This window comes from Haemorhous mexicanus, chromosome 7 (assembly GCF_027477595.1).
Source record: "Haemorhous mexicanus isolate bHaeMex1 chromosome 7, bHaeMex1.pri, whole genome shotgun sequence".
NCBI classification, from domain to species: Eukaryota; Metazoa; Chordata; class Aves; order Passeriformes; family Fringillidae; genus Haemorhous; species Haemorhous mexicanus.
In genome coordinates, this window is record NC_082347.1 from 32890690 (window position 1) to 32901268 (window position 10579).

The following is a 10579-nucleotide window of genomic DNA, read 5'->3' on the forward strand; positions in this document are numbered from 1 at the left end:
GCAGGGGACCCAGCGCTTTTCGGGGAGATCTAGGAGCGGGCAGCTCCCATCCCGCGAGGAGCAGAGCTCTCTCAGGCAGGTCTGCCTGGGCTTTTCTGGGGGTGAAGATACACAGTGAGGGGAGAAATAAAGGGAACTGAAACTCCATTCGCAACCTGGTGCGAGAAGTCTGCCCCAGCGCTGCCCTTCCTTCTCCTCCGTCCCCCTGCACGCTTCCCTACTCTCCTGACGCGCTGGGGAGGGGGCGGGGGTGATGTCGGGATGAGCCCCAGCCGATGAGTGGAGAATTTTTGCAGCGTTTTTCAGCTTCCTCTGCCTCCGATGCTGACCTACCGCCGCTAGGGAGGGAGGGGATCCCCGCCAGGGGGCGGCGCGCGGGGCGGGGGATGTCCATGTTTGGGAGGCGGGCGCGTCACTCCCCTTATATGGGCAGTGTCGTCACGGCCCGGCCTCCCATTCATATAAATGCCCGGCGGCGACAGCCGGGATTCCCTGCCCGGTCTCAGCGCGGCCCCGCGGTGCCTCCGTCCCTCCCGTCCCGTCCCATCGCCGCCGGCTCCGCGCTAGCACCGGGCACCCTCCTGCCGCTTTCTCCGCTCCCGCTCCGGCGGCGGCGGGGCGCGACCCTCGGCCGGCATGAAAGTCACGTCCCTCGACTGCCGCCAGCTGCGGAAGCTGCTGCGGAAGGAGCCCTCCCGCTGCCTGGTGCTGGACTGCCGGCCCTACCTGTCCTACTCTGCCTCCTGCCTCCGCGGCTCGCTCAACGTCAACCTCAACTCGGTGGTGATGCGGCGGGCCCGCGGCGGGGCCGTGCCGCTCCACTTCGTGGTGCCCGACGCGGCGGCCCGAGCCCGGCTGCTGCCGGGCGCCGAGGGGGCGGCGGGGGCTGCCCGCCTGGCGGCCGTGGTGGTGCTGGACCAGGACACGGGCCACTGGCAGAAGCTGAAGAAGGACAGCACAGCCCAGATCGTCCTCAACGCCCTGCTCTCCAGCCTGCCGGAGGCCGGGGCCAGGGTCTGCTTCCTGAAAGGTGAGAGGGGTCGCGGGGACCCGAGGGACAGGGGTTGGGGGAGAGCGGCGCAATCGACCCTCAAAAATCCCCTGGCTGGCGGCTGCCGCCCCGAGGTGCTCCCGTTGCCTCTCCTTCGCCCTGCACTGAACCTGATTATTGGTGGAGGGCAGGGAGGTAACACCGGGATTTTGTTTCTTTTCCACCTACTGGAAATAAATCCCGGATAGACTCTGCGGGCTGAACCGAAATGCCTTTCCGCTCACCCCCGCCAAGCGTTTAAGAGGCCGAGGGGGAAAGCAGAGAATATCAGTAAAGAACAGCAAAAGTTGTAGATTGTCAAAGGGGGAGAGACATCGGCGCTGCGTGGGAAACAAAATCAGCCCTGCGGATATGAGAGGCCACCGCTACTCCCTCTCCACCCGGTGACACACGGACGCCCGTGCTGGGCGCCCGAAACTCTGCGACCGATGCCCGCCCCTCCACCGAGGGCGGAGAGGTTTCTCTCCCCTGCCAGAGTCCCGATGTCGGGCACATCCTGACTCTGGCAGGGGAAACCTAGAGGTGAAACTCCGGGGCTCGCCGGGGAACAGAAATACCTCCTCCCCTCACGTGTATTACAGCCCTTCGATTGCGGTTCTTTGTTTTCCTTCCGTGTAACTCGGGCTAATAAAACGATAAATAGCATAGCGAGCATAGCAGCCTGCCCTTTCCCTGTCCTTCCGCCCCTGCCTCCCCCCACTTCTGGCAGCGCCTTTGTCCTTCTGCCCTCTCTGTTTTCTCAGCGCAGCCCCCACCTGCTCTGTGAGCGGGACCGTGGCGGGCGGGGCCGCTCCCGCCCGAAGCCCCGCACCCGCGGCGGCCGCGGGGCTCCCGCAGCGGTACCACGCCGAGGAAGGAGTTTTCAAAGCCCCCCTTGCCATACCATGAAGCCACAACAGGAAAGGGAGGGCAAAACCAGGCGATGTTTCTTGAATAAAGTCTGCCCCTGTTCTAATGGGCCAGGGTTAATTCACTTTTAATAAGCCTTTTATCACTAGTTTTTGACCTGAGGTGCCCAGTTTTAGCCTTCTGTAACGACGTCCCGCTGGAGCAGGGACATCTTCAGCCTGGGTATTGCCTGGTACTGAGATAAGGGGATGCTCCTCAGCTCTTTGCCACCACCCTAGTTCTGTCCTGCCACTATCAGCCTTTGCTGGATCTGACAGTCACCCCAAAAGCCCAAATTCTGCTGCTGGAGGGTAGAGATACTGGCACTGTGTCATTCAAATCTTTAGGGACTACACTAAACTAGAGATGAAGAAATATCTTCAGGGTCATGGTGGGAAGTCTGTGGTAAACTAGGGGACAAATTAAGCTCTGCTGACTCCCAAACTGCTTGTTTGGCCACATGATCATCCTTTCCTCTTCATGTACCAGCTCCATGCTTTGAAGTGGTGACTGTGGCTGCGGGCAGTTTATCCGGAGTGAGGGGTTAGTGTAGGCTCTGCTTTGTACATCTTGTGAGTTGTGAAGTGTCTTATCTTGAAAGCCTGTTGATTTGAGGCTAAAGACATTTCCTCTCAATGTATGAGAAAGTTTCCTGCTTTTCCTGCTGCAGTTTCCTTTTGCTTTTCTGGAAGTGCTTGGGGCTGCAGGCTCAGACCCATGACTCAGTGGGCAGCACTATTGATTCACTGGGGCCACTGACCCCCAGGAAGCTGTTGGCCTGGGGGAAGATCCTTGGCACAGTGGGGATATAAATCACCCTGGAACACTGCATTCTGATCAGGAGAAAGGGTCCTTTGGAGGCCTCTGCTACCAATTTTGCAAATAATAGGCTATAAAACCACCAGGAAAAATCCTCCTTGAGGTTTCCCCTTGTATTCCTGCTCTCCCTAGGCACAGAGAGCTGGGAGGAGATGTTGGCTACTTAAGTGCTAAGGAGGTCTCCTGGCAATAAGATATGAGGAGGTCATCAAGATGCTGAGGATCTGGTCCCAGAGAGAGCAGCTGGAACTGAGTCACTGCATGCCAGGCTCTGTTCCCTCCGTTGCTTTCTGGCTTGCAGGGCCACATCTTTCATCTATGTAGGTGCAGTTTCACGCTGGGTGAGCTCAGCCCCAGCACGGTGAGAGTGGTTGTGTGTCAGGGAAAAAAAAAGATAAAATAACAGATCCTCCCTTGGTGCTGATAACGATTTTATTACTTATCGATTAAAAGGGAAGTGCAGCTCAGCTCTTCCTGATGAGCAACTGAGTATTTGCAGAAATGACCTCAGGGAAGGTAGGCTGAGTGGGGAGGGGGAAGAGAGGAGATTGCTGGAGGATGGGATGAGCAGATGACTCACTGTAAGAATGGCCTGCAAATATCCTGATCCCCAAGGCTTGTAATTAACCATTCACCAGCTGCATGTGTTAGCTGCCCCAAGAGACACGAGACATGCATGTCTGCTGGAACACACATGCAAGTTTGGCTTGGGCAGATTTCTGTTTCATTCAAGTGTAAAAACAGCAACATAGGGTGTAAATGGGGATCGTGGCTGTTTATATAAACTGGACATACTTTTCCTATGTGAGGGCAGTGACTGGGGAGTTGTGGGAAGATAAGGTCAGCTACAAAAAACGAGGATTTAAAAGTTCACCCCATGAAGGGCAGTTGGAGATCAGGGAATCCTGTAGAGCTTCTTGTGTTTGTTGTTTTTTCACACTGTGAGTTGCTAGGGATATCATTGTTTTAACCCAGTAGTTGCGGATATCATTTTATCAAACACCTCCCACCACCACCATGGTCTCCACGGTCACTTGACTGCTTTGGACCACTGCCTCATGCTGTGAGCTCTGGGATGAGCTGGCAGAATGTGGCTGGGGGTAGGAGGAAAGGGTGCAGATGCTGAGTGCCTGTTTGCTGTAAAGTCACTCTCCTGCCCTCTGTCATGGAAAACAGACTTTCATCACGTTCAGTGGGCTTTGGACCGTGCCGGCCACTTGCAACACGAGAACTCCACGGCAGGAATGAGTAGGCGACAGCAGCACGTCATGAATTTGAGCACACAACTGCTCAAACATTGCAAACAATGAGACACCGGCATTGTGGGGCTGAACTGTCAGAGGTGGCTGCGCCGGGCAGCCCCGGCAGTGAGGCTGGTGGGGGCCCTGCGGCTGCTCTGATCTTCTGCACTTCCCTTGTTTCAAAATCCTTCCTTGCACCCGGGCACCCACACCGACACAGCTTATCAGGGTGAAACAGTTGCAGGTGAATGAATCACAACGGCAGGCTTTGCCTTCCAAGCCTTGTTTACTTGTGGGCCACACCGAAGGATTATTGAATGTTCAGGAGCCATTAATTTCTGCTCTGAGAAAGCACAGGTGGCAGACATGTGGCACACTGCTGACGTTTCCGGGCTGCTTCTACTTTTCAGAGATGATGTTCTTCCATGCAGAATATTCCCAGCCTGGAAACAGGCAACAAGTTAGCTGACGACAAACTTTGAGTAACAATGTAATAATAGGATTAATTCCTTTTCATTAGCAGCACACAGAATGAAACGAACACAGTACTTAACCGTGCAGAATATCTCATGTGGGGCTATTCAGTTGACAAATGCTGTCACAGGATTTCATTAAGTTTTATAGCTGTTATTTAAAAGATTGGTTTCAGTGGGACCATCTTCATTACTTCACTGTCTTCATGCATTGTGATGATTAATGAGACACATGCAAGCATCCCCCTCTTGTGTTTATGTCCATTTAAAAATGCAAATAAAATATTCTGTGTGTTGTAGTGAACATATTAATGACAGGTTTAGAAATCTGAGTACAGAAATCGCTGCCTCGAATGCTGGAATTAGTGCTCATGTATAAAACCTGGGGGGAGGGAGTTTAGTCCCCACTGTACAGGAGTTAATGGTTGCTAGACTCAACAGAATTACATTTGCTAACAGCTTTAGTCTGGATTCACTGGGCTTTGGCAAGTTAATAATTGTCAGTGGTATCAGGTTTTTCCTTGGTTGCCCAAAGTCTTTTAAGCAAACCCATTTTCCCAGAGGAGCACTATCCTTCATTGACACTCCCCTGGACTCATTGCTGGGCACTGCTATCCCACTGCATTGCTGGAGCTTCCTTTGTCCTTCACTTGAATTAAACCAGTCCTCAGGAGGGCAAATATTCATATTTGCTTCTTTTTGTTGTTTCCCTAGGGGGATATGAAACCTTTAACTCTCAATATCCTGAGTGCTGCGTGAATGGAAAACTCATTTCCCCAGAGAGGACAGAAGGAGAGAGAAACCTTGCCAGCCACTGTGAGAAGCAGAGTGCCAACCACAAACCTGCTTACGACCAGGTGTGTGTCATGGCTGTGGTGGGTGACCTTCCCCTTGGGATTTCTCCCTGCTGCCACCAGGCTCCCTTGGAGGCTGGCAGGGTGTCAGTGGGCCTGGTGCTGCTGTGGGCTGTGAATAAACTGTCACAGTCCAAGCTGATAGCCTGTGAGCTGAATAAGTTGCCCTTGTGTGCTGCTGGTCAGCACCACCTCCACCTGGCTTCAAAATTAGGCAGAAGGGGCAAAACACTCATCTAGCCCCCAAAACTATTTATGAACTCTCTTATCACACACCCAGACAGCGTGAGCCCCGGAGGAGACTGAGAATAGGCAGGGGAAAGGCTGCCAGGAGTGTCACTTTTCTAGCAGAAAAAGGAGCACATTTTGCCCATGAGTCCTCTGAGATGTCAGGAGGAATTTGAGGCTGGCAAGGGGCCAGAGTCTCTGAGAAGTGAGACCCACTATTGGGCTGGGGAAGTGGGGTTTCCACAGGGGAAGTCATGGTGTGCCCCCCCAGCCCGGGGATGATGTGTGCTCCAAGATGTCACCCTGCGGTCAGGACGCTTCCGCCAGGGCATGCATTTCCTGCTGCTCAGGGGAGTCCCCTTGTGATGCCTCTCTGCTCTCCGGGGAGCACCTCCCACTCCAGGTGCCCTCCTGCCACCTGGCTGGCTGCCAGCTGTCCCTGACGCATGGGAACCCACCATGTGGGCAGTTCAGGGGCAGCGGAAAGGCAGTTTCTTGCAGCTGGGTGGCGGCAGCAGCTCCTGTGCATCATGGAAAGTTACCTGCCAGCTCAGAAAGCTGTGTCACATGGTGGCTTTTCTTTGCCATCTCGTCATCCAGCCTTTGCTTGTGCTGAGGAAGGAGGAACTGAGATGACGTCTCAGGGTGGGTGATGCAGCGGGTGCTGTGCTCCAGAGAGGTGTGGGGTGAAGGGGGATGGGGAGCCTATGTCCAGTTTTTTTCTTTGTTTCACTTTTGGAGATGTGACCAGAGGGGCAAAGCCCTGGCTGAGCCAAAGCAGCCTCTTCCTCAGTCCTAATCTTCCTCCCTGCTGGATGTGGCTCCCTGCCTTGCTCAATTTCAGTAAAGCCTCAGTGGGAACAGGCACCACCTATGAAAGAACTTTGGGTGCACTGCAAGGGGCAGCACTTGGAAGGAAGCCAAAAACATCCTGCACATGAGTAGGTTGGGTCTGACTTTGTACCTTGCAGATGTGGACAAGAAAATGAAAACATTTTTCCTGCATGTGCTTGGCCATGGGACTGATTCATTTGCCCTTGCTGTGGGACCCACATCCAGCAGGGAGGAAGAGGAGGAGAGAGGGAGGGAGCAGGCACTAACCTCAGCTCCCTTGGTCATTCTTGGGTCTCAGGACTTTTGAAAAAAGAATTTCATGTTTCTGCTCCTTCTCTTCCAGGGTGGTCCAGTTGAAATCCTGCCTTTTCTCTACCTTGGTAGTGCCTATCATGCTTCCAAGTGTGAGTTCCTCGCTAACCTGCACATCACAGCCCTGCTAAATGTCTCCAGAAAAAGCTCAGAGTCCTTCAAAGACCAGTATTGCTACAAGTGGATCCCAGTGGAGGACAGTCACACAGCAGACATCAGCTCTCACTTCCAGGAAGCCATAGACTTCATTGGTAGGTACAAATGAACAAATTTTCAGATCTTCATATATTTTAAACTCATTTAAAATGTAAAATCAATTAAAATACATTTAATTAATTTTAAAATACAATACACATTGAAGTCTACTGAATTTTGTAAAGGAAAAAACCCAGTTCCTTGGACTTGCATGCCAGAGTCAGTAACAACCAGGTGAAGCAGAGTCAGCTTATGGCCTTACTGTGCTGAGATATCCCAAAGGTGGGGTCTTAGAAATCCATTGTCCCCCCTTATCAGAGAGCTCTTTACATTCCTCCTTTTGATCATGTTGGTATCTCACCCTTTAATCAAATACCCCAATGCAAAAAAAAATGAGGAGGCCTTTAGAAAAGTTTGTGCTATTCCATTTCAAATCTTCCTGTGTTCAGCTGAGTGGGTGAGTGAACGTGAGCTGTGCCAGGGAGCACCAGAGAGAGGATTCTCTCTGAGAAGCACAACACGGTTTTGTGGGGAGGAGAAGCCTTAGCCTGGGTGGAGATCATGTTGAAATTGGTACTGTTGCTCTCCAGGAATATTCAGGAGAGAAAGAGAATGAAACACAGTTACAGACTCACTGGAGTCATTGCTCAGCTGGGTTTGAGTCCTTCAACAGTGCAGGCAGAATTACAAAAACCTGACCTGAGGGTGCTCTCTAAGTCCTTCCCCTACCCAGACATCTCACACATTTGAGGGAAATAATAATTTATGGCACCTTTCCGTGCTATCCTCAACCCCTTCTGATAGATGTCACTTAGAAATTTCCCAGATTTTGAGGACATCTTTAATTTTTCACTTTCTTTTAAAATTGGGCATGTGGTGTAGATGCTGGGGATGACTCAAATCCACGTCTTCCTTATTTTGTGCAGTAGCTAAATATAACTGGTCGTGGTGGCAGTCCCCTGGCAGACAATTGAAGGCAGGCAAATGATAACTTCCTCAGCTCTGTGTGTATCCCTGAGCACTACACTCACAGTTATCCATAAATTGGAGATTGAACATGTTGCTCAAGGCAATAGAGCAAAGACAAGTCTATTTTTTGAACAGTGTTTTTGTGTGGAAAGGGCTTATTTTAAGCACATTCTCTTTAATAACAATCATTGTGTTGTGTGAGTAACCACAGTGGCTCCTGTTGTGTAAAATGGGTGCTTTGCATAAGCCTTTTATATCCTGACTTAAGTTCAAGCATCCTTTAACCAGGCTATAATTAGCAGCTGCCTACCAGGCTTGTGTGCTTTGTGGTGAGGCCCCAGGGACTGAGCTCAGCCTCTCCACCCAAGGGTACCTCCTGGTACTGCTGTTTGCTGCCAACTGGCCAAGCAGGGAGTTAGGATTTTGAAGAAAAATCCTGTTTTTCTAGCAAAGATGATGACAGCCCCTGCAGTTTTTGAGTGACCAGGTAGTGGGAGGGCTGGCCAGGCTTAGCTTTACACAACATTTTGAGCTGCAGGTAGAGAAATGCAGCTACAACCTTGCCTGCATCACAATGTTCTTGAATATCAGTTGTTCCAAAAGAGAAGCAGGCACGAGGAAGGAGACAGGGATGGACTTTCCTAAAAAATGCAAAAAGAACCAAATCAAGATCCACAGATTCTGAAACCATGCTCAGGTCCGTCACAAGCTGGGTTTTGTCCTCCTTGTCTTTTAATCTCCATGTCACCTAGTGCCAAAGAGAAGAGCAGGCCTCTCTTTGCTGTAGCCTGGCTGTGTCCCCCCCAGCCCTGGCTGTGTCACAGTGTCCTCTTCACGCCCCACAGCAGCTGATGTCTGCCATGGCTTTTCCCCAGATCACGTCAGGCGAGCGGGCGGCAGGATCCTGGTGCACTGCGAGGCGGGGATCTCGCGCTCCCCCACCATCTGCATGGCCTATCTCATGAAGACAAAGAAGCTGCGCCTGGATGAAGCCTTTGATTTCATCAAGCAGCGCCGGAGCCTGATCTCACCAAACTTCGGTTTCATGGGCCAGTTGCTGCAATATGAGTCAGAGATCTTGTCTTCCACCCCCAGCCCCCCTGTCACCTCGTGCAAGAGAGAAGCTGCCTCTTTCTTTGCAGAGGAACTGACTTTAGGCAAAAGCTTTGAGGGCTCGTGCTTTGCCTTTCCTACCTCAGTGTTGAGTTCTGTGCCCATCCACTCTCCTGTCCACCAGCTGAAGCTCAGCCCAATGACAGCATCTTCGTCCTGCTGAACACCGGGGGGGCCTGGAGCTGGTGTGGTCCTGATCCAAACTGTGATCCCAACAAGAACATTTCATGAATGTGCAATAGAGAAGCTTCATCCACTTACTCTGAGATGGAGTGGTTGTCATGGGTCATGCTTCCCATATGCTGTGACTGTAAGATGCAAGAGGTCTAAGCATGGCAGGTTTTCTGAACTTTTATTGTCCTTTTTAAACAAAAATACAAAGTGCTTTTTTAGGGTTTTAACCACACCAACGTGCACCCACTACTGTATTTCCAGATTCCTGGGGAACAATGAGAAATCCATTTAGTATGTTCTCAGTTCCCATCTCCTTCCAATCTTGTTTTTGAAAAGACCCTTACTTAAAGTTTCAAGCAATAAACAGCAGCAGCAGGGAAGCAAGCAAAATGAAAAGCACTACCTTTGCAACCACAGAGGTGGTGGGAGTGAATATTTGTTCAAATCTTTCTCTGGCTTTCCTCCTTCCCTCTCCTGTGTCATGTTTCAGGTAGCAAAGGGCTGGAGTGGGGAGAGGGAGCACCTTTTCCAGGACACTGCTGCACAGCCAGGTGAACTGCCCCTCTTGTGCTCCAGCCACTGAAGTGTCAGGTATTGTCCACAGTGTAACTGGATACCAACCCCGACCAGTGGGTCCATTCAGGTGTGACATTTCCTGTACTTCTGTATTTGCCTTTGTACTGGATGTGCTTTTAAGGAAAGCATTTAAGGGACTTAAGGTCTGTCAGCTACCCTGCTGAGCTATTATCCTCCCATCTGTTTTTTAAGAACAGCCCTAGAATACTTGAATGTCACAACAATCCTCATCACATCCACATCCCAACTGTAAAACACTGTAACTGCTGGACTTCACACCAAAAAATCCTGACAAGCTTTCAGCTCCAAAACAACTTTTTCTCCATCCCTTCCCAAGTGTTCCCACTGTGTATCATGTATGGTCAAGTGGTCTTTTTCAGTGTTATGTGACTTGCTTAGAGTGTGTGGTCATCTCTAGTCAGCCTTTGTCCAGAAAAAATTATTTCTGTCTTGCTCACATTGGCTTCTGTGTCCATAGGGAGTTCAGAATGAGTGTCTCTGTCTGTTGACCTTTTTAGTATTTTTTTAATATGTAATATGTATGGGAAATGGCAATAATTTCCAGGAGATCTCGTGAATGTGAAAAAAAACCTGCAATGGTTTTTATGGTGTGTAAAAAATAATAAAGGAAAAAAAATGCCAGGAAAATAAAGTTGTTTGTTGTACTTGGATTGATCTGGAGAGCTTGGTGGCAGGAGAGGTCACCTGAGAGATACACCATGGTGTAAGAAGGTAGAAGAGATGGGAACGTATCACTGTGCTGTGTGCTGCAAAGCCACCAAGGTGCATCACTACAGAGGGGAGAAGGTGAGGGGGAGGATTGTTTCAAACAGAATGACATGAGTCACGGTG

At 50.8% G+C, this 10579-nt stretch overlaps 1 protein-coding gene across 1 annotated transcript; it reads left to right on the forward strand.

Annotated features, from left to right (window-relative positions):
- The first annotated feature begins 496 nt into the window (after positions 1-496).
- DUSP5 (dual specificity phosphatase 5) lies at positions 497-10379 on the forward strand. Its single transcript, XM_059851950.1, has 4 exons — positions 497-1030; positions 5187-5329; positions 6732-6951; positions 8740-10379. Exons 1-4 carry the CDS (start codon positions 637-639, stop codon positions 9138-9140), a joined length of 1158 nt encoding a protein of 385 aa, XP_059707933.1. The 5' UTR covers positions 497-636; the 3' UTR covers positions 9141-10379.
- The last annotated feature ends 200 nt before the right edge of the window (positions 10380-10579 follow it).